The sequence below is a fragment of the Taudactylus pleione genome, unplaced genomic scaffold (genome assembly GCF_031769625.1).
Source record: "Taudactylus pleione unplaced genomic scaffold, aTauple2 ptg000053l, whole genome shotgun sequence".
Classification (NCBI taxonomy): Eukaryota; Metazoa; Chordata; class Amphibia; order Anura; family Myobatrachidae; genus Taudactylus; species Taudactylus pleione.
Genome location: NW_028284455.1, coordinates 10,902,235 through 10,926,328, shown reverse-complemented (window position 1 = coordinate 10,926,328; position 24,094 = coordinate 10,902,235). Strand labels below are relative to the sequence as shown.

The 24,094-nt window shown below is 44.0% G+C and overlaps 1 protein-coding gene across 4 annotated transcripts in view; it reads left to right on the top strand.

Annotated features, from left to right (window-relative positions):
- The window catches only part of TBC1D5 (TBC1 domain family member 5), a 728,182-nt gene that overhangs the window by 647,891 nt on the left and 56,197 nt on the right, over positions 1 to 24,094 (top strand). For all 4 annotated transcript variants that reach the window (XM_088463373.1, XM_088463358.1, XM_088463381.1 and 1 more), the window contains one exon: positions 10,250 to 10,349. In XM_088463373.1, the coding sequence (XP_088319499.1) occupies positions 10,250 to 10,349 (100 nt within the window). The remainder of the gene's footprint in view (positions 1 to 10,249; positions 10,350 to 24,094) is intronic.

Below are 24,094 nucleotides of genomic sequence, written 5' to 3'. Positions count from 1 at the left end.
TAACAATGTGTATCCAGCTAGCTGATGTCTCGTGCGGCGGGCCCGGCAGGGGAGCCGGCATCGGCAAGTGTGTACACACTTGCCGATGCCGAGCGCGACGGCATGACAGCGGGGGCCATGAGTGCCAAATGCCTGCTGACGATATCGCCCGTCGACCTGCATGCAGAACCGACGAGCAACGTCGCTGTCGACGCGAGGGAGCGCGCATCGTCAGCGACATAGTGGGTACACACTGCCCAATGTGGATGATATGATGGACGACATATCGTCTAGTGTGTACCCAGCTTAAGAATTAACCAAATTCAATATGAATCCAAAGATCATCAAAAGTTGCTTGCATAGGGCTATTCTCATAAAGATATGTATTCTATCTACAGGGTCAGTCATTAATTCCTTTCTTTCAAAATATATAAATACAAAAATAATGTAATATTGTAAAGGAATGAAATCACTACTCTCCAAATGCAGTGCAAGGGCTATATTTAAGTATGGATTTTAAGAAGTGGAGATGTTGCCCATAGCAACCAATCAGATTCTACCTACTATCTTCTAGAAGGTGCTAGATAAATGTTAAGTAGAATCTGATTGGTTGCTATGGGCAACATCTCGCAACCTCCCGTTGATCGAGACGGAGAGACAGAGGCCCTGATTCAGAGCCGGACGCTCTGACAGAGTGCTCGCTCTGAATCAGGGCCGTCCTTATCTTTTTTAAGAGCGGCCTCCTGGCCGCTCGCATAGCTGTGGCTGACCACTCACAGCTATAGCGAGCGGCCAAAAAGATGGTCGCGATGGTCAAGACCATCGCGACCATCGGGCTTGCGACGAGACCCTTGTGGTAGGGTCTCATTGCCGCAAGCCCTGGAGTGCTTTCGGCTATATCAGAGCCGAGAGCACTCCCACTGACATCACTTGTGATGTCAGTGCGGCCGGGTCCAGACGGTAGGCGTTCCCACGGGAACGCCTCCGTCTGGGCAGCCACGCCCCCGGCACGCCTACCAAAGGGGGCGTGCTGTCACTCACCATCGACAGCACGCCCCCTTTGACGGCTTGGCCGTCGCTATCCGGGTCTCGCGCATGCGCACTGGGCTAACTTCGACCAGCTTGCGAGCGCTCAGCGCTCGCAAGCGGGTCTGAATCAGGCCCAGAGTCCTAAAATTGGGACTGTGCTGGGACAGTTGGGAGGTATGTTTTCATATCTTTCCTCCTGCAGGTATGACCATACTGTATATAGCAGCATCCTTTCATATACCAACAACAGTGCTTCTGATATTACTGCACTTGCTAAATCTTTGTTTGCCAGTTCATTCAGAACTGTATGTGTTACAACTGTATATTAATGTTCTATATTAATTCTGTAGCAAGCATATACCCGGTCTTTTTCCCTTACTGTAGCTTGCCAAAACAATCTCCTGGGGGATTTAGTTGCTAAAATTTACAGCGCATGGAAGCTTATTTCTTTTTTTTCTGTCAGGAAGCCTGAAAATATAATTTAATTCCAATTTAATTAGCATATTTGGCAATCTGGTGCACAAAAGCTTGATTTCACATAATATTTTGGAAGATGTTAGTTTTGCTGTGGATTAATGCCATTTCCTGTAGGGGGGAGAAGCATTGTGGGAACTTCAGTAGTGGTAACGTGAGTAGCATATATATTGAAGTCATAGTATGCTTTGTGTTCAGCACACTGTATTTATTTATTCATAAATTGTATGTAAGTTAATGGGACACTTGCAAACAAAACTGAACATATGCTGACTGCCTGTGTTCTGATATGCTGTGTTTTTAGTTAGTTTACGAGGAAAGAGAGGCCTGTTCATTGGCCTGTGTAAACACTATTATTGGCACAGCCTTTGTACAGTATACTTGACAAACTTTATATACTTGGTGCATACTTGATAAACTGCTTTTATGTATTCACAGTTAAAGTAGAACACTACCCAAAGCTTAACATTTTCTGTATTGGTTACAGTTAAAATACATTGTCTGTTTGACAGCGTTACCCTCCAGTTCACCTGCTGGCACCCTAGCTGCCATGGACTGGATTCAGAAGGAACCTGTCTCTCTTTCAGTATTGGTTATACTGCTTGTTACCTGACATTCTAGACCTGCTGCGTTTACTTTGCCTGGACACCTGTTGATCCTGATTGCCTTAAGGCCCCTGCACACTAGACAATGCGATTTGCACGATTCCGAAGCATCTGAACGACAAATCGTTCATATCGTCCAGTGTGTACGCACAATGCCGATGCGCGCTCCTGCGGGTCGTCTTTCGCATCCTCAGGTCTTTTGTACATGCAGAAAGATCTGAGGATGTAGCTAGTGATGCCATGCTGCCGAACGCAGCATAGCCCCGCTACCCCTCGCCTTCGCTTCGTCGCTGCCTGCATAGGCAAGTATGTATGCACTTGCCGATGTCGGCACCCCCGCGGGGTCCGTCGCTCACAATAGTTTGGCTGGGTACACATCATCTAATGTTTTTCAAGCTTCAGACCTTTCTGACATTTCCTTTGTTCTAACCAGACATGCTTTTAGATACTCTTTGCCTGCTGCCAGCCCCAGGTCAATTCATCTCCAGATGGTTTGGTGCTTACCGAGAGGTTATAATCTTCAAGTACAGTAACTTCTGCATAACAATCCTATCAAAATCTGGCTTCCTTTCAAAGTAACAAGCTTTAATATTATGAGCAATGACTGCTTTTTAGAATCATGGGCAGAGATTATTTACTAGAAATTATAATAACATCCTTTCAGCCAGTTTTCAATGGTAGTTAACAGGTCTCCTAATGGCTAATTATCCATATAACAAATAAACAGAACCAATAGCAGCCAGTCATACACCTTGGGAGCAACACAACCCCTCCCTAAAGTTACATATGTATACCAGATTTGGTGAGTGAATATAGGCGCTTGAACCTGACGATGAACATATATATGCAAAAAAGTATATAAACCAATGTGTAGCAAAGCATAAGTATCTCATATGCATGACATTTGTAAGACATTTATTTGAAGTTCCATAAAGTACATACAATAATGAACAGACATAAAACTTACACTGGATATTCGTGCAAAATGTTCCTTGTCGGTTTTTGATTAAAAAGTCCTCACCCTTTTAGGCGGTATTTCACCTACCACACAGTAGGGTGAGGGGGGCTAAAGAATGAACCCTGACTCCTCCCATCTCTACTAATGACTCCTCCTACTTCCAGTCCTGACACCTCCCATTGTATTGTTATTTGTATAGTTTATATTTGATTAATTTTTTTGTCCCCCTGCAACTCTTCACTTATATGTATAGTTAATTATTTTTTGTTGTTGCCCTCACCCCTTCTCTTATTTTCAGGGGGGGGGGGTTCCATAAAATAAATATATATATGTGTGTGTGAGACACACACAGCATACATACACACATAACATACACACATGACATACTTACAAACACACACACAGTATACATACATACATAACATACACACACAACATACTTACAAACACACACATTAACAAGACACTGACCTATTCACACACACATACTAACGAGAGACGGACCTGTTAACACACACACACCCCTATCCGGCCAACACTAGCTCCTCGATCCCTTGCACAAGGAGTTGAGTTACTGACGTCTCAAGCCAGTGTGCCATGTGGGAGGCAGAGCTTACAGCAGGGTTGTGGATAGATCCCCTTTCCACAGATGTACCTACTGAAGGGGATCTATACACAACCCTCACAGCAGTCAGGACCGCCAGGTGCGCCGCTGATATACACAGTAGCGGGCACCCGGCTAACAGAAATTGCAAGAAATTGCATTCTCCGCTCTGTGTGGCCACCCTACATATCCTTTGCAGCGGGTGCCCAGCACACCATACCTGTCCACAGCTGAGCGCATATATTGCTATGGTGGTACTGCCGGGTGGCGCCCCCCTGGCAGCCGGTGCCCCTGGCAAGTGCCATCCTGGCCAAAATATAGATACGCCCCTGAGCTATGGTCCCTCCCTGGAGGATCATGCACTGATTTACATTCCAAAAATGTGGACTGTCCGACCAAATGGAGACGATTTGCAGTTATGGAACACTCAGATTGAATTTAGATCTTTTATGTAACAAGGCAACAATCCTCATATTTCTAATGTAATTCTTGGATGCTACCGAAGTGTGTATATTTCAGGTTTCCCTTGACATAACCACAGAGCCAGGATATTGCACAATAGACATCAACTGTATAAAAGGTAAAACTTCAGTGTGATGACAAATATCAACTTAAACTTTGAAAATATACACTTCATTATAGCAAGGTCCTCATGACATTGTTACCTTCATTCACTATAAACACTCAACTGATGCCCACCAGGAACAGGCATAGCAGCATGGTGAAAGCAGGGCAGTTACTCCAATGTAATTTATACAACCTAAAATCGTTTTTCAAGTGCATCACTGTGAAAATATACTAGGAATAGGCAATCCCACCAAAATGTTCAATAGGTGTGAATCAGAATATAGATCAAAGTCTTATCCCACATTACTGAAAAAGCTGCAATTTATATATAGCCAAAACCACTGACCCCCTATCTCCAACTAAGGGCCTGATTCAGACCCACTCGCGAGCGGCTGTCCGCTCGCAAGTGGGTCGATGTTATGGACTGAGCATGCGCACGACGGAGGGAGCTCCGTCGTGCGCATGCGCCAGACGCGACGAGCGAAGGAAAGTCCTTCGCTCGTTGTGTCCGATCAAAGGGGGCGTGCTGTCAATGTTGATTGACAGCACGCCCCCTTTGGTGGGCGTGCCGGGGGCGTGCCTCCCTGACGGGGGCGTTCCCACGGGAACGCCTCCCGTCAGAAGCCGGCCCACTGACATCACTAGTGATGTCAGTGGGAGTGATTTTGGCTCTGATAGAGCCAAAATCACTCCGGAGCTTGCGGTTGAAAACCTCAACCGCAGGCTCCGGCTCGCAATTTCGATGGTCGCGATGGTCTCGACCATCGCGGCCATCACAAAGCACGCTCGTATAGCCTGTGGGTGGTGACCCACAGCTATACGAGCGTCCAGGAGGACGCTCCATGAAAATGGAGCCCGGCCCTCATTCAGAGCGTGCGCTCTGCTCAGAGCGTACGGCTCTGAATGAGGGCCTAAGTCTGCTATCAGTACTGCAGGGCAGACCCAGGCACATTTATATGGTCATAAATGTGTTCTGTGGCTTGCAGGATTTTTATTCTTGAATTAATATTGCTTGCTACTGTTATTATATCACACATAGTTTAACATCCCTCTTCATATTGGCTATAGCCACTGAGGCTGGAAATCACACAGTTGTGTCATGCGTAATCTCAATGTCGCCGTATTTATTTCTCAACATCGTGTTTTGCAAATTTTATTTCCAGGACAATATTTCAGCTTTATTTACAGTGCTGCCTGACCCCCAGCTCTATCCCAAACTGTATTATCTCCATTAATATCATGTGCATAAAACAATAATTGCATTCTACTAGTAATTGGAATTATCACTAATTTAAAAATCGACATATATAATATAAATAGTGATCAGTAATGCACCCTGGAGCAACCTTGGGCCTGGATATCTGTTTGCACTTACATTAGACCTGATACAGAGGTGGGCGCACTGCCAATGTTGGATGTAGTGGAGCATTATTATTGTGCATGCGTCTAAATCGAACCCGCATATGTCCGTGCAGAGTTGCAGTTGCGATTTCAGAAACACGCACGGAGAAGTAGTGGGCATTTCTGGCCGGTAACAGCACACGCAGATGGTCCGTCTTATTGGGCGTGATATGGGAGTGTCATTGGCGTGTCGGTGAATGCGGTTGCATACACAGATGCTCAATCACTCACATAGGAGACCATACTGAGAGAAGCTACACCCGCCATAGGGCTGGTGGAAGTTTTGATGGTGCAACTTAAGGCTCACCAGCCGGTATTACAGTGTGCACGGACGCTGACAGTGGGCGCCTCAGTCCTTGTGCATTCATACACACAGATGGGAAGGATTTTGTAGCGACATTTGCATAAACTCACAGACAGACGTCTGCCAATAGACGAGAACGATTCTGCGTTCACCGATTTGGCTGGGAGTTTACCCGAATATCGGGTGCCACTCCCGGCCCCCCAGAAAGGCAGACAAGCCTCCTGGTATCCACCAACCCTCCCAACTTCACCCCAGAAAGAACTAGAAATCAGTGCAGCGGGAGGGGGGGGGGCGGTGACGTGATTCCTACTGAATCGCGTCATCGTGGCCCCGCCCCCTGCTTCACAATGCCGAAAATAACGGCATTGTGAAGAGGGGGCGGGGTCATGATGATGTGATCGCGCCCAATGTGTAATAATTGGCCGGACACACCCCCCGCTGTTAGCCGACATTCAGCTCCCTCCCAGAAGGAGGGAGCTGATTGTCGGCAAGTATGGTTCACCAATGAATCAGCCCCATTGTTTAATAAAAATCTAAATAAATCCTACATAGAGTATATGATTTTACCTAGGAACACACACAGCCACTGGTTTTATAAATCACTTTAATTCAGATACATGTGCCCTAGTAAGTGACCTTGACAGCTAGTAGAAGAACCATTAATACAAATTCCCTTCGCTGTGCTTTCTATATTCCTTGACAGTGGTAGGAGTCTGATGCATTAACACTGTTTCATTACTAATACTGCTGAAAGTCTTTTAGTTTCTACTTTCAGCACTCTCTGCCATAGCTAAGGCAAGACTTCTAGCACAGAGTATTACAGAATTAATTGAGTCTTTATCTAGAATGTTTTCCATTACAGTAAAACTGTATTGGCACACTACATGGTGGTTATTATCCTATAGCGTGGAATACCTAACATGGAAATACTGCATGCAATGCAAACAATATCTCACTTGGATGAGGTAGCATGTCCGATAAATGCAGCTTTATTCTCTATCCATGTAAGATGACTTTGGTACAAGTCAGTGTAATATAACTTCTCTGGAATCCCATTGCAATCTTAATGCAAGCACATTACAAGGATTAGAATTCATTTAAAATGTCTGGTTATTGGTGTGTAATTGTTGGCATAACAAATAGATGCTGGAGCGTTAGAGAAATTACCCCCAAGAGCTTACAGAATTTATAAAAAACTGGAACAAATAATGCCTGGTTTAGTAGCCATTTCATTTTACTTTAGTAACAATGATTCACAATTTGAAAACTAAAATAATAATTGGATGTGACCAATGTGGCACCTTACAGTGTTTTAGCAGCTGAATTGCTCTGAGTGCTCCCTGTATAATATGAGCTGATTCTGTGTTGAACACAGCAGGGACTGTAGCCAGTGATTTCTCACATACAGCGCATGTGTTGCGGATTGCATACGCACCTTTATAAACGTCAGCAGAGTGGTATGTATCTAAATGGGTGTTTCTGTGGCAGAGCTACTCACTTATCTGAGCCAGGTGAATGTATTCTGGATGCCAAATTCAGATGGATCTCCTGCACTTAACGTGACTTCGGTGTAAGTGGCGATGATAATATGTATGTAAAAGTGGGGCAGCGCGATGTGTACACATTAGGACATGTGTATAGTCATATTAGCATTGAGTGTGCATTCCATTCGCAGTCAGAATGCAGTCACATTTAGACCTGCACTATGTTTTTTTTTTTGTTTGCTTTGCAAAATCATTTTGTGATTAGTTCTCTTTGAATGGAATGCACCGATGTTTTTTTTTATTTTTTTTAAATAATATGTTCTGTTCATATTACAAGGTAACAAAGCCTGGGAGGGTTTACTGTGCCTTCTACGGTATTAAGCTTGAGCGAGCACAAGGTTACCACAGACTTTGGCAGTGCCACAGAGGTCTAATACAGATCCTGTTTTTGATTATGTTTGACACGTATGATAGATCTTGACAGTAGCAGTTGCTTTTAGGCTAAATAATCTAACTTTGGGCCTGATTCAGACCCACTCGCGAGCGGCTGTCCGCTCGCAAGTGGGTCGATGTTCTGCACTGAGCATGCGCACGACGGAGGGAGCTCCGTCGTGCGCATGCGCCAGACGCGACGAGCGAAGGACTTTTCTTCGCTCGTTGTGTCTGATCAAAGGGGGCGTGCTGTCGATGTTGATTGACAGCACGCCCCCTTTGGTGGGCATGCCGGGGGCGTGCCTCCCTGACGGGGGCGTTCCTAAGGGAACGCCTACCGTCAGAAGCCGGCCCACTGACATCACTAGTGATGTCAGTGGGAGTGATTTTGGCTCTGATAGAGCCAAAATCACTCCGGAGCTTGCGCTTGAAAACCTCAACCGCAGGCTCCGGCTCGCAGTTTCGATGGTTGCGATGGTCAAGACCATCGCGGCCATCAAACTGCACGCTCGTATAGGCTGTGGGTGGTGACCCACAGCTATACTAGCGTCCAGGAGGATGCTCCATAGTTATGGAGGACGGCCCTCATTCAGAGCGTGCGCTCTGCTCAGAGCATACGGCTCTGAATGAGGGCCTTTGTTTCTACTCAGTCAACACTTTATTCTCCATTAGAATGACCAGATACAGTAATTCCCAGCGATGTGTGAATACTACTGTATGTACTCACTTGCTTTGTTACTTGTGAGAATGTCTCCCTGGGATTCTATTTCTATAGGGCTCTATTTACTACAATCCGCATATTGAATGCGGATTGTAGTGTGATATTACCGAGTGAATTCGCATTGCGAATTCAGGCAATATCACAGGGATTTACTATAAATCCCTTGTAGGGACAGAGCTTGCGATAAAGCTCTGTTCCTGCGGATCCCATCCGCACTCTAGTCGCGGTATTTTCGGAAAAAATACCGCGACTAAGAGCCCACGCATGCGCCGACTGACCACCGCTACTACCCCCACCGACGCTAAGCCCCGCCCCCCGCGATCGCGGACCCCCGCGACCCCCCCTCCCTTCATTACACATACCTGCATCCTCCTGGCCTCCAGTGATCTTCTCCGGGCTTCCCGATCAGGTGATCTCCCACACTGCACTGGGGCCCGATCACCTGATGACCGGGCCCCAGTGTACTATGGGAGACCAGCTGACTGGAGAGGAGCCATCACCGGAGGCCCGATCACCGGTCCCTGGATTCAGCTAAGTAGAAAAAAAAAATTTTAATTTTTTTTTTCTTTTTTTTACAGTAATCAGCTTGCAGTCTGCTTAGACCACATAGCTGATTACTGGTACCTGCTCCCGCCTCTGCTCTCCCCGTTAGAGCAGAGTGGGAGCCCGGTAAACGGGGGAGACCCTGGATATCGCCACCTCCAGGTGGCGTTATTATCACAGGGCTTCCCCCGGTATTTTTTTACAATTTATTTTTAGTAACTGTGGTCGGATGACATTTCCCATTACAATTATGGGAAATGCGATCTGCTTTACTAAAAATAAGTGATACTGGGGTTTGGAGTAGAATTTTACTAATTCTACTCCAATTGCCCTGTAATAACTACAGGTGAAACTAAAATAATCTGAAAAGGGTGTGAAAACACCCTTTTTCACTTTATTTTAGTAAAAATAATGTTAATAAATAGAGCCCATGTCATGTAATATACAATGTAATGTGTCTCCACCCCACCTATACCCTCTCCTCCCCTATCTTCCCCTTTCCTTATTTTCCTGTACCCCTTCCCTCATATTTTAATGACAAGATATGGCATGTATTGTGTGGGTGTGTGATGTGTACATTATATTTCCTTTCACTTAAGAATTCTGTGCACTTTTAAGCACATGATCTGAAGTGTCTACAACTATACAAAAAGTTATATTCAGGAATAGCCAGTGTTTTATTAATGGTATTCTATTTCTTATTTCAAAAGTGAGGACATGCTTTATGTAGGATAGATCTCTGTTTTTCATTCCCTCAATGAATTACTCTTTTAAACATTTACATTAATATTAATACTGTTTGATTGTAGTGGTTATCATTTCTGCCTCTTGGCACTGCAATATTTGGTTCCTATCTGACTGTGGATCTATCTGCATGAGATTTGTATGATCTCCCAATGTTCATGTGGGTTTCCTCCATGTGCTTTGGTTTCCCCCTACAATCCAAAAACGCCTAAGAATTGAATTGACTTCTAACGAAAGTGTCTCTGGAGAGTGCGTATGTACATGTGTGTCTCGTACGGGAAACTTAGATTAGAGACTTCACTGGGGCAGGGATTCATGAGTTAATGAAGATTCTCTGTACAGCACTGCATAATATGGTGCTACTACATAAAGAAAGAGTAATAATAACTTTTATATATTTGTAGGAAGAGGATCTTGAAGCTCAAATTTCATTCCTCCAAGGACAACTGAATGATTTGGATGCAATGTGTAAATACTGTGCAAAAATAATGAATACTCATCTCGGTAAGTAATAATCTCACTTCATGTATCAGATATAAAATAAGTTTATTTTAAGACACTTAAGTTGTCTCAAAATTATTGGTCTACCGGGACTCTAGATTATCTATCTATCTATCTATCTATCTATCTATCTATCTATCTATCTATCTATCTTATATTTTCTTTATTGATAATATTTAGCCATTAATGCACGCTCTAAAAGGAGGGTCATTTTAAAGTTGGTGTGATACACTTATTGTTGAACAATCCATAGACATTATATCCTCCCCTCCTCATTTGCCCGCTTGATTAACAATGATACTTAAACCCAAGTGGAGGTACATCACACATAAATGTTCACAGTTATACATACGGGATGTGGTCATTTGACCGACGGCCGGGATGCCAAATTCCGGAATCCCTATCAGCTGGAGATGCTGATGCCGGATACCAATAGCTGGCATCCTGAACTGAAGTACAGCGGGGCCTGGTAGCTGTCAGCCGCGGGGGGGGATTGCTAGGTTTAAGCACCCCGGGGTGGACTTAGGCTTAGGTTGCGGGAGGGGAGAGGTTAGGGTTAGACTACAGATGGGGGGTTAGGGTTAGGCACCATCGGGGGGAGGTTAGGGTTAGGCACCCCCTGGGGAGGGTTAGTTTTAGGGTGGGCGGGAAGGTAGGGCTAGGGTTAGGCACCACCGGGGAGTGAGGGAGGTTAGGGTTAGGCACCCCAAGGGAGGGTTAGGGGAAGGGTTAGGGCACTTACCAGCCATAGTCGGGATTGTGACCAGCAGGCTTCCAACGTCGGGATTTCAGCCACCGGCATATAATGCCCAAGCCATACATACAATGGGTGGAACACCAAATGCTTCTGTATTGTTAGAAACAGGTCTCCCTGGCTGAAGATGACTAACTGTTACTGAAATACTGTACTCTGAACCAGGGCTGGTAGTACCATTAGGTAGCTTTAGGCAGCAGCCTAGGGTGCCGGCCCCAGGAGGGCGTCACTGAATCCACCAAACAAAACATCCTCCTTTCACATTGCACTGGCGGCTGCAGTGCTAATCAGCTGCAGCCGCTGCTATACATCTGGACCCCACTGTGACCCGTCATCTGCATCTCATGACCCTTGCTCACAGTGCTAGAAGGAGGTTTCTGCTGCAGCTGCCTGAGCTGTCAGCCTTAGGGCTTGTGAGTGCTGTTGTGGGTGTATCAGCGCACCCACCCCAGGCTCTCTCCTCGCCTTCTCGTTACTGAACTTCCCTTGCAGAAGACTAGCAGCGCACAGCCGAGCTACTCGGCGCTGCAAAAATGTTTTTTACCTGCATTTTCCCTTTAAGGGAGATAAATACTTTCTCTACAATAGCAAAACAGTCAGTATACTTCTAAAAAAACAGGAATAACATGTAGATAATCCAAAGTAGTACTAAAACATGTGTTACATTTATTTAAATATAAAATTTCTACATAGTGGTTTTATAAAGCGTTTTATAACTACTTAATCATCAGTTCCAAATGAGTTTGGCTGCTCTAGTTAAACAAATAATCCTCTACAAATGCTCAGTGTGGCATGTCTAATTTACCGCACTAATTTGCAGCCAAGCTACTGTGTTACATGCAAGGCACTTCCATAGTAACAATTAGGCATTTTTCAAACAGAAACTAAGCTAGTGAGTAATGTGGATAGGTAGCAAATGACTGCATATGTCAGAGAAACACTGGAAGGAAAACTATATATTCATCTCGTTCACCCTGTTTTGTTCATCTTACATATAATACTACATGGAAGGAAAATTTAATATGACCTGTGACCTAACAATTGAGCAGTAACATATCAATTGAAAATCAATACACTGTGTAGTTTATCTATGAGCAGGATTGTTTGCTTGCATAGATGGCTTTAAACATGGTCAGTGTTCAGTATCGGGTTTCCAGAACTCCAGGTTCAGGGTTTGAACTCACATGATGCCCTCAATCGTTAAAATTAGAGTGAAATTACTTTTGACCTATCAAAAAGAGGCAGTGTTTTGGTCTAGAGGTGATCAATATATGGTGTTCAATGCAAGGCCGGGGCAAGGTCTCTCTGCACCCAAGGCAAAACTTCAGCCCCACCCCTTGAATGACATGAATTGACATGAAAACTGTTTTTACCATGCAGCAACTGACTGCAATGGAGGGAGCCCTGTGACCCATAGCTATCCATATGTGTGACAAATTCATTGTACTGTACATAAATGCTTGTACAGCTGTACGTGCGGACCCCCTGAAATGCCATACAGGTGTGCTCTAGCAGTGAGGATTATTTGGACCGCAACTAGACCGTAACATCGGCACTAGATAGGACACAATCGAAATATAATTGTGGTTGCCGGGTCCAGGGGGAAAGAAGGCGTGGCCTAATAGCAGGAGGCATGGCCACACCCCTTTATGATAAAAAAAATAAATAATTTACCGTGATAAATCCTGTGTTTGGTATCTCAGCATTTTCCACTATACAGATTTGTCCCCATACATCGATCCTCAATACGCCACGCAGCGCAACTTGCCTGGCGTGAGTGAGCCGCCAGGTCCCATGCTACTCTTCTAGCGCCAGGTATCTCTTTTATGCCGATAATGTGTCTAAGTAGCAATGCAATGTGACTAGGACGCACCAGCAGACTGTGCTGTTTAATTTGATATGTGACATTTGTATATTTGTGTGCGACTGAGTCTGTATATGGAGCACAATGGAACTTGGAGTGAAAAAAGGGCACTACATTATAGCACTTCGTATACAGATTTAGAGACTCAATTACACACATATATACAAGTGTCTCATCGCATTGTGACTTAGACGCATTTTCGGGCAAAAAAAGATGCAAAAACTCCGCCTGACGCAAGCAGAGTCTCACGGGACCTGGTGTGCCGAGAGGGGCTTTTTATTGCGACTGCACCAAAGATGTGTAAGGACATATCTGTATTCACCCCTTGCCTTTCAGCATTGCTAACCAGCTTCTTAAGCCCCATTTGTTTTATTTTCATATAAAATCTCATCTTCATTCTGCTTATTATGTGCTTAGGATTCATAGACAATTGCAGACAAAATATTTGGGATTATTTCAGCCAATACATATCTTTCTAAAAACCTCTGAAGTTAGGCTTCATTCCAAACCAAATTCTGTATTCATTGCATCTGCAGCATCAGTACACAAACTAGAAAAGTTTGTCCACCAGCTATCCATCAAAGCTATCCACCAAATAGTGGGACAACTCTGAGTGTCATGAACTGTTTATGAGTTAGGGGGTTATTTATCAAAGCTGGGAGAGATATAAAATTGTGAGAGATAAAGTACTAACCAATCAGCTTCCAATTTACATTTTGCAGGCTATGTTTAATTAATGACAGTTAGGAGCTAATTGGTTGGTAGTTTATTTTTACAATTTTCTCTCTCTCCCAGCTTTGATAAATACCCCCTTATGCTGGGTACAAACTATACAGATATATCTGCAGATCGAGCCCCGCCCCCCTCCCCGCGGCTGCCGCTGTATGTGTATGGGCGGTCTGCAGATTGCCGTGCACACTTGCCGATGGACAGATATGTCCTCAGACATATCTGTCCATCAGCTGTGCAGCGCAGCCAATGCGATATGTCTGTGAACGACGTAGTTCAGACATATCACTGACGGCCAGCAGATATATTGGGCGATCAATTGGTCAGCCAATATATCTGTGAGTGTGCACCCAGCTTTAGTGTTAGTCAATAGTTGTTCATGATCATTGGTAAACCCCATCCCATGTATCGTAGTTCTCCTTTCTCATTCTATTCTATTACTCTTAATCATATGCTGCTAGGTTACAGATGGTTCTTATCACAGCAGATAGCAGTTCTCAGTTTCTGTCACTTTGCTCTGAGATTCACCTTTCTCAGTAAATATCAATCATGCATGGATTTAAAGGGATGACCTTTATTTTCATGCTGTAAATACGACATAGTAAAACATTTGCCCATAGATGGAACATATCTCTGGAAACATCCTCTAATGGTACAGCATGGCCCTTGACTTTTGTCTTCAATTATTCACTGTATTAAAAACATTGAATTTTTGTCACAATTCCAAGACTGCATTAAAAGGTTTGATTTGTGACTTCATTCTGAGCAGCAAAGATATAGTTTCATTGGTGTAGTTAAATATTTTATTGCCCATCACATAAAATGTCAGACAAAATATCTAAGCACTTCAGATACCTTATTTAGATGTTTTTTATGCTATGTCGTATTATGGTGGTGTTCGCAAATTCACTCACAAAATTAGGTGAAATATAAATCGGGGTAATTATATAGATCCAGTAGCAAAGAAAAACAGATTTTTGGTTTAAAGCAAGGAAAAAGATAATAGTCAGAATAATAGTTCAGCAAAAAGATTGGAGACAGTTTATGGATATTTAGAGTAATTGTAGCAGAGCACAAGTAATAAATAACATGAGTTGGAATGCAGAAACACGTATGACTATTCTCTGAGAATTCAGGCTGTCACCATATAAGCCGACGTATAATACAAGATGGCATAATAACTTGGATTCACAGTGGTTAACTTTAACATAGGCAGAATGATTTAAGTACAGAATGGTTTAAAATCACAGTGATATACTTGAGTAAAGGCAGAACTGACTGGAACAAGGAAGCAAACAGGATGGACAGTACCTGTGGCTATAGCAAAGCATAATCAACTTCAGGGACAAGGTCGGGGCTGGCAGCAGACATGGAAAGTCTAAAAACATGTAAGGAGATCAGGGCAGGCAATTGGCAAGGGTTGTGCTATAACAAACCAAGGGTCAGGGCACTTTGCAAGAAGTATAGTTCAGTTACAAGCCATTGTCAGCAACAAGATCTCACACAGGGGCAGCACGGAAGTCCAGGAACAATGAACTGCACAGGGAAGCAACCTTATGAGGTTTTAGCACAGGTGGAGGTAATCATTCGGGAAATAAGCTTAATTAACTGCTGCAGTGTTGGACAGAATGGAACACGGCTTCAGTAATCCTGGTGTTAGGTACTAATAATACTGTAAGTCAAGTGCAGAATACTAGAATTAGCACTTGCAGTTCTGACAGTCAGATTTGTCTTCATTTTGTTTAAAAAAAACTACATTTAAAAGTTGGGTAATATTATTATTATTACTATCCTAACCACGGGGACTTGAGTCCAGTTATTACAATGTGCCCTCTGCTCTTACCAATTTCTCTGCAATTAAGTCCTCAAAACACTGATGTTTGTTACATGATGTTTTCTAGCATTTTTAATGCTAATAACATGTATGCAAATGAGTTTGACAGGAGAAGCCATTATTTTCAGTGTCACTTTACTTACATGAAGCCATTTTTCCTGGGGCTCCTCTATTTGTCTGACAGCCCCAGAGATTGTAGCTTATGAGTTTTCCTCCCACTCACACGCCCCCTATGAAGCCATTAGAAGATGATGGAAATAATTTGCCCTCCTCCGAGAGACAGGGACTGCATTAAGAAGAATGTTTCTTGTTTGGTGATGCAGCTTTCGTTGAATACAGTGTTGGTTTGTATCATTTCTGTCAACAAGGATTACAGATTATTATCAAATTATATCAATGAGGCCAAACCCAAATAGCATATGGATACATTTTTATTTACTGATGCTAATATTAGCCAAACAAATAGAATTGGAAACCAAGCAATGTAGCACTAAGCAATGTTTGTATTCATAAAGTAAAGATATTTAAATTCGGCACCATTTGCCTAATCTGCAGTGTCAGGGGAGCCTCCAGCAGTCCATGCTAGTCCACTTGCTTGATTAGAACACAAAAAGGTCTATTTACTAAGCCTTGGATGGAGATAAAGTGAACGGAGATAAAGTTCCAGACAATCAGCTCCTGTCATTTTTCAAACCTGTGACGAGGCAGTTAGGAGCTGATTGGCTGGGACTTTATCTCCGTTCACTTTATCTCCATCCAAGGCTTTACAAATAGACCCTTCGATAATATGATCACTTCAATTACAGAGCTTCCTAAAATGCCACTTATAAATAAGTGATAATAATGAATAGAAACATACAGTAGTTTAACAGAGGTATACCTTACCTAATAACACATTTCCATTATATTACTGTAAAACTCATAGTAATACTTTAATACCTGCTCTGACATAACATTTACACACATAGCAATCAGGTTAGAGTTATATAAGACCTGCTCTAGTATTTCAGATAACTTAATGTCACTTAATACAGTAGTGTGGTAGAATTTAACAAATTTAAATTATTTGTAGAATTTCCAAGATGAAACATTTAAATTAGTAGGTGACATGGTGATGTTACACACGTATTGCTAGTAGTTACTATTGTTCAAAGAAAAAAAAATAGATATTACATGAGCTTAAGTAACATCCAAGGCTTTCTTTACAGAGATATTTATGATACTTTATTCTGAGCTATCTCAAGTAAGTTTTGGGAAGCACAGATGGTGTAATGGTTAGCATTACTGCCTCACAGCACTGAGGTCGTGGGTTCGATTCCCACTGTGGCCCTAACTGTGTGGAGTTTGTATATTCTCCCCTTTGCTTGTGTGGGTTTCCTCCCGGTACTCCGATTTTCTCCCACACTCCAAAAATATACTGGTAGGTTAATTGGGTCCCAACAAAATTAACTCTAGTGTGTGCATGTGGTAGGGAATATAGATTGTAAGATCCACTGGGGCAGGGACTGATGTGAATGGACAAATATTCTCTGTAAAGCACTGCGGAATATGTGTGCGCTATATAAATAACTGGTAATAAATAATAAAGTTTCGCATCCACTCAAGTTTGTAAATATGTGATTGTAAAAGGTTCCTTATCTCCTTTTTATCCTATTAATATCATATCCTTGAAGCAAATATTATTTTTAGCATTTAATAACAGATCATAATTAATAACTAATTGTAAACTATTTAATCTACTCGCAAGGTCCTCAAATTTGATCAAAGTGAATATCTTGTAGACAACAAATGGATCTATTGTCTGACCCTCAAGGTAGATTAAAGGAAACTAGTTCTGATTAACATACTGTAAATTTTCTGACTTGAGTTTCTAATCTCAATATCTAGTCTAAGCAAAGAAAACGTGATTCTCCAAAGATACACAATGACTGAAGCTGGCTTCCTAAGCGGCCATTATGGGAATGACATCCTAGTTCCTTCACAGTGATCATCCTAATATAACAGCTAATGTGATTGAGAACTTCAATACTGCTCACCGGTACCGAAGTTCCCTATTCTCTACCAAATTAGTTGCAAGAATCTATAAAATGGAATATTTCAACGTATTATTGTAGCTAACATAAAAATGAAGTACAGCGGCACATACAGTCAGGTGCATAAATATTGGGACATTGACAGAATTTTCATATTTTGGCCTCTATTCACCACCACAATGGCTTTGAAATGAAACAAACAGATGTGCTTTAACTGCAGACTTTCAGATTTCATTTGAGGGTAATTACATCCAAATCAGGTGAACGGTGTAGGAATTACAACGGTTTCTATATGTGCCTCCCACTTTTTAAGGGGCCAAAAGTAATGGGACAAACTAAACAATCCTAAATCTAACTTTCACTTTTTAATACTTTGTTGCAAATCCTTTGCAGGCAATTACAGCCTGAAGTCTGGAACGCATAGACCTCACCAGACGCTGGGTTTCATCCCTGGTGATGCTCTGCCAGGCCTCTACTTCAAATGTCTTCAGTTCCTGCTTGTTCTCGGGGCATTTTCCCTTCAGTTTTGTCTTCATCAAGTGAAATGCATGCTCAATCGGATTCAGATCAGGGGATTGACTTGGCCATTGCATAACATTCCACTTTTTAGCCTTAAAAAACTCTTTGGTTGCTTTTGCAGTATGCTTCGGGTCATTGTCCATCTGCACTGTGAAGCGCCGTCCTATGAGTTCTGAAGCATTTGACTGAATATGAGCATATAATATTGCCCGAAACACTTCAGAATTCATTCTGCTGATTTTGTCAGCAGTCACATCATCAATAAATACAAGGGAACCAGTTCCATTGGCGTCCATACATGCCCACGCCATGACACTACCACCACCATGCTTCACTGATGAGGTGGTATGTTTTGGATCATGAGCAGTTCCTTTCCTTCTCCATACTCTTCTCTTCCCATCACTCTGGTACAAGTTGATCTTTGTCTCATCTGTCCATAGGATGTTGTTCCAGAACTGTAATGGCTTTTTTAGATGTTGTTTGGCAAACGCTAATCTGGTCTTCCTGTTTTTGTGGCTCACCAATGGTTTACATCTTGTGGTGAACCCTCTATATTCACTCTTGTGAAGTCTTCTCTTGATTGTTGACTTTGACACATACACTCCTACCTCCTGGAGAGTGTTCTTGATTTGGCCAACTGTTGTGAAGGGGTTTTTCTTCACCAGGGAAATAATTCTTCTGTCATCCACCACAGTTGTTTTCCATGGTCTTCCGGGTCTTTTGGTGTTGCTAAGCTCTCTGGTGCGTTCTCTCTTTTTAAGAATGTTCCAAACAGTTGATTTGGCCACACCTAATGTTTTTGCTATCCCTCTGATGGGTTTGTTTTGATTTTTCAGCCTAATGATGGCTTGCTTCATTGATAGTGACAGCTCTTTGGATCTCATATTGAGAGTCGACAGCAACTGATTCCAAATGCAAATGTCACACCTAGAATCAACTCCAGACCTTTTACCTGCTTAATTGATAATGAAATAATGAGGGAATAGCCCACACCTGTCCATGAAATAGCTTTTGAGTTGATAGTCCCATTACTTTTGGCCCCTTAAAAAGTGGGAGGCACATATAGAAACCGTTGTAATTCCTACACCGTTCACCTGATTTTGGATGTAATTACCCTCAAATTAAATCTGAAAGTCTGCAGTTAAAGCACATCTTGTTTGTTTCATTTCAAAGCCATTGTGGTGTGAATAGAGGCCAAAATATGAAAATTCTGTCAATGTCCCAATATTTATGCACCTGACTGTAATACTACCACTAAACCCTTTATATAATTGCTACTTTTAAAACTAAGCACGAAACACATAAGTCTCAATTTAGCTGTTTTTCCTAAGTAGCATAAGTGAACGGTAAGCAGTACGCAGGTTAGCACTAGAAGTGAATGGCTGAAATTGTTCGACTTAATGTCTATAATTATATATAACCTATGCTATTTTCTGCTCTTGTACATATACAGATAATAGTATATGCAGGTTATGGGCCTCATTTAATGTTAAGAGTAAATCCAGCTAGAAGGTGACCTCTTACACCTTAGCAGAAACATATTGGGCTGCGAGCTGGGGATTTAAAATTTGCAGACAGACGTAAGGCTGGGAGAGACGCACATAATAACTCACCACAAAAAGGCCGTGTATAAATGAAGCTGCTCAATATTTGTTTGCTTTATGTAAAGTAGTAGTATTTTCTCTGTATGTAAAGGAAAATTACATTTACACCCCTATCATCACAACATGGTTAGTCCAAGTACAAATGTGCACCCTATAGCATACTTACCTACCTTTAATAATCTCTTCCCGGAAGAAGCCCGGGTAAGAGAAGCAGCAGGGGGCCGATGGGGACGGGGCCTAATTATTCGCGTCATTAAGCCCCACCCCCCTCGCGGCAAAACTGCCGCGATTGGGTAAAATTTACATAGGAGGCGGGGCCAAATGCTGTGATTCATGCAGAATCACATCTTAAGCCCCCGCCCCCTTCACAGAGACCCGCGATCGTCGCAGGTATTCTCCTCATTCTGCCCACTTCACTAGGAAGTGGGCAGAATGCGGGAGAAATGCCTATCCTTCCGGGGGTGCGGGGGGTTACCCGAAAAATCGGGAGCCTCCCGCGAAAACCGGGAGGGTAGGCATGTATGCCCTATAGTTGAGTTTGCTCCTAAGCCTGACTACACCTTGAATAACTTTTTATTCATAGTTTAATTCATGTTAACAGATAACTTTAACTTCGTTTTGATACAAGGTATAAAATATTTTATATTTCAATATTACTGGGAAAATCTTTAGGGATACATTTCTAATGACGGGTCAGTGTTGGCTTGCAGCACCAAGAAGGAGAGCCAGTGACTTCAAAGCTCATGTTAGGAGTGTGTTAATCCATGCTTAGGGGTAAATTTACTAATGCTGGGTTCGTTCAATTGATCGGCCAATATATCATGCCCCCGTAGGCCAGTGTGTACAGACGATATGTCTGTGAACGACGTCGTTCACAGACATATCGCATTGGCTGTGCTGCACAGGTGATGAACAGATATGTCTGCAGACAACTGTCCATCGACAAGTGTGTACGGACGATCAGCCAATCGCCTTTACACAGGGGCACCGAGAGGAGGGGAGCGGGTACTAATTACTCGGGTCCGGCACCGCTCCCCCTCCCTCTTAGGTCACAGCAGCCCAGCACACGCTGCTGTGTGCCGGGCTGCACTGGGAGACTGTCAGAAGCTGCTAAAGCAGCAGCCGGAGCAGTCTCCTATGCCAAAGGGGAGAGCGATCACACTGATCGCGCCCCTATTGGCTGTGTGCCAGGCTGAGGGGCACACAGCACCCCCCTCCCCAGAGCGCAGTGACGCAGATTATTTCTTTCTTTTTTTTTCAAAGGGGGCATGGCCACGTCTTCTGCAATTAGGCCACGCCCCTACCCGCCCCCAGGCCGGCTCGACACGCTGCAGCATGCAGATGATGGTCGTTCAGTGTGAATGAATGACCATCATCTGCAGATATTGTATATCTGCAGATCACTCGAATCGAGTCTATCGAGATAACAATCTCTGGTGAGTTTAGGCATGTTTTTCATCTCGCAAATTTACTAGAGGCAAACTCTTGTGAGTTTGGGAGAGAGGGCCTGATTCTGACCCGGTCGCAAGCGATGTGCGCTTTCAACCGGGTCAATGGTGGGCCAGTGCGCATGCGCACAACGGAGCCGGCTCCGTCGTGCGCATTCGCGAGACCCGGATATCAACGGGCACTCCGTCACTCCGGGTCTCGCAACAAAGGGGGCGTGCTGTCGAATTTGAGTGACAGCATGCCCCCTTTGGTGGGCGGGCCGGGGGAGTGGCTGCCCAAACGTAGGCGTTCCCATGTGAATGCCTCCGTTTGAGGGCGGCCCCACTGACATCACTCTGTTAGAGCCGAAATCTCTCTGGGGCTTGCGGCAACGAGACCCTACCACAAGGGTCTTGTCGCAAGCCCGATGGTCGCGATGGTCTTGACCATCGCGACCATCTTCCCAGCTGCTCGCTATAGCTGTGGGTGGTCACCCACAGCTATGCGAGCGGCCAGTAGGCCGTTCTAAAAAAACAAAAAAACGGCCCTGATTCAGAGCGAGCGCTCTGTCAGAGCGACCGGCTCTGAATCAGGCCCAGAGTTCTCTCTTCTCACTCGTAAAACTTGGGTGAGATCGCAAACTCGAATCTTATCACCATTGAGCAAAGTATTTTCGCCTAAAAGATACAGCTCGCAAATTTACCAAGAATCAAGATGACAGCAAACTCTCTGCCACATTGAAGTTTTAAACACTCGCCTCCGGAGCTGTGAGTTTGCCAGAAACATACACAGATCAGTGTGATTTGTTTATATTTCTGCCCGTAAATATTAAAAATAAGGTTACGTTTTTGTAAAAAAAAATCACATAGGGTCCACTTAAAAAAGTATAACCAGCCCCGGGGAACAAAACGGGGAACAAAACGAGTAGGGTTCCACCATAATTTAGGAATCCGCGTCAGGCGGCAGGGTCAGTACTGGTTTTAAATATAGGGGGAAAAACACTGTATAGGGATCCCACTACATTTATAACCAGCACCAGACCCAAACCGACCGGGGTGTAATGCCACAGCCAGGAGACCCTATTACCGGGTCTCCATGGCCCGAGCATTCGCACCCCAAGCCGGTCAGGCCAAGCCGATGATCTCAGGGGAGGTGGGGACCCCCAAAAAAGGGTCTCCCCCTCTCTTGAAACCTCAGGCTTGAACTGAAGCCCGGGGCTCTTCCCCACCCCTGGGCTGTAGGTACAGGGGTAATAAAGTGTTAAATTGTAGTAAACTATTGTATTTTACAGTGGAACTACAGGTGCCAGCATGCCTGCCGTTTGGCACTTGTGGAACTACAAGTGCCAGCAGGCTGCCGGCCTCCGTACCTCCACTGTAAAATAAATTGTTAAATAAAGACACAACACACACACCGTATACTGTAAAATTTTATTACATACCTACCTATCCCATTCACACATACTTACCTGCTGCCAGATGTTCATGTCAGCTTGTCCCATGTAGAAATCCGTTTGGAGTACAGTACCTGAAAAAAAGATCCTATACTCGCCTCCATCCTCGCGCTGGTGTCCGTAGTATCCAGGGGGGTCTTTGAAAAAAAACGAACCAGCACCGGATCCATATACTTACCATTAGCGGTTCTCACTGATCAATCGGGAGCCGGTTAGTGGTGTATGTGGTCACACACATACACCGCTAATGGTAAGTATATGGATTGGGTGTTGGTTTGTTTTTTTGCAAAGACCCCCCTGGATGCTACGGACACCAGCGCGAGGATGGAGGCGAGTATAGGCTTTTTTTTTCAGGTACTGTACTCCAAATGGATTCCTAAATGGGACAAGTTGACGTGAACATCTGGCAGCAGGTAAGTATGTGTGAATGGGATAGGTAGGTATGTAATAAAATTTTACTGTATACGGTATGTTTGTTGTGTCTTTATTTAACTATTTATTTTACAGTGGAGGTACGGGTGCCGGCCGCCTGCTGGCACTTGTAGTTCCACAAGTGCCAAAGGGCAGGCATGCTGGCACCTGTAGTTCCACTGGCACCTGTAGTTCCACTGTAAAATACAATAGTTTACTACTATTTAACAGTTTATTACCCCCGTACCCACAGCCCAGGGGTGCGAAGAAGAGACCCGGGCTTCGGACCAAGACTGAGGTTTCGGGAGAGGGAGGACTCCTTCTTGGGGGGTCCCCACCTCCCCTGAGATCCCCAGCTTGGCCTGACCCGCGTCGGGTGTCACTGCTGCTCAGAACACCGGAAAAATGGCTGCCGCAGCCATTTTCCCGTGTTCTGCACATGCGCAGTAGACATTGGGCACTAGAGTATGCCCGGAGTCTACTGCGCATGCGCAGAACGCCAGAAAAATGGCCATGGCGGCCATTTTCCGGCATTCTGTACATGCGCTGTAGACTCTCCGGGCACACACTAGTGCCCGGAGTCTATTGCGCATGCGCAGAACACCGGAAAATGGCTGCAGCTGACATTTTTCCGGTGTTCTGAGCAGCAGTGACACCCGACGCGGGACCTCGGACAGGTAAGTTTAAAAAAAATATAGGTGTAGTGTGTGCGGTGGGGGCCCTTGTGCCCCGCACACACTGCATCCATTATAGATACGCCACTGGCCTGTGGATATTGTTTGAGGAGGTTCTTTAAATCTTTGTATACCAAGGGACTCTCCCTTCTCTGTAAAAATGCCATTGAAGAAACCAGTAAGGCTTCCAGAGGAGGTCTAATTGGGTACACTGGATCCCATGAACACTTCTTTATATTGAATTAACTCTTTCACTGCCACTGCAGTATAATCTGTGTTTGTGTTTCTCCTGTGCAAAGAATACCACTGTCTGGCACCAACTCCCTCAAAGTTCTGAACTGTGGTCTTCGGTACTCAGCTGATGTGTAAATACCCTGCATTGCCCGCCGGTAAAACTAGCACTACTTTGTGACAGACACTAGTAACATGAAAACAGATGTTTTCT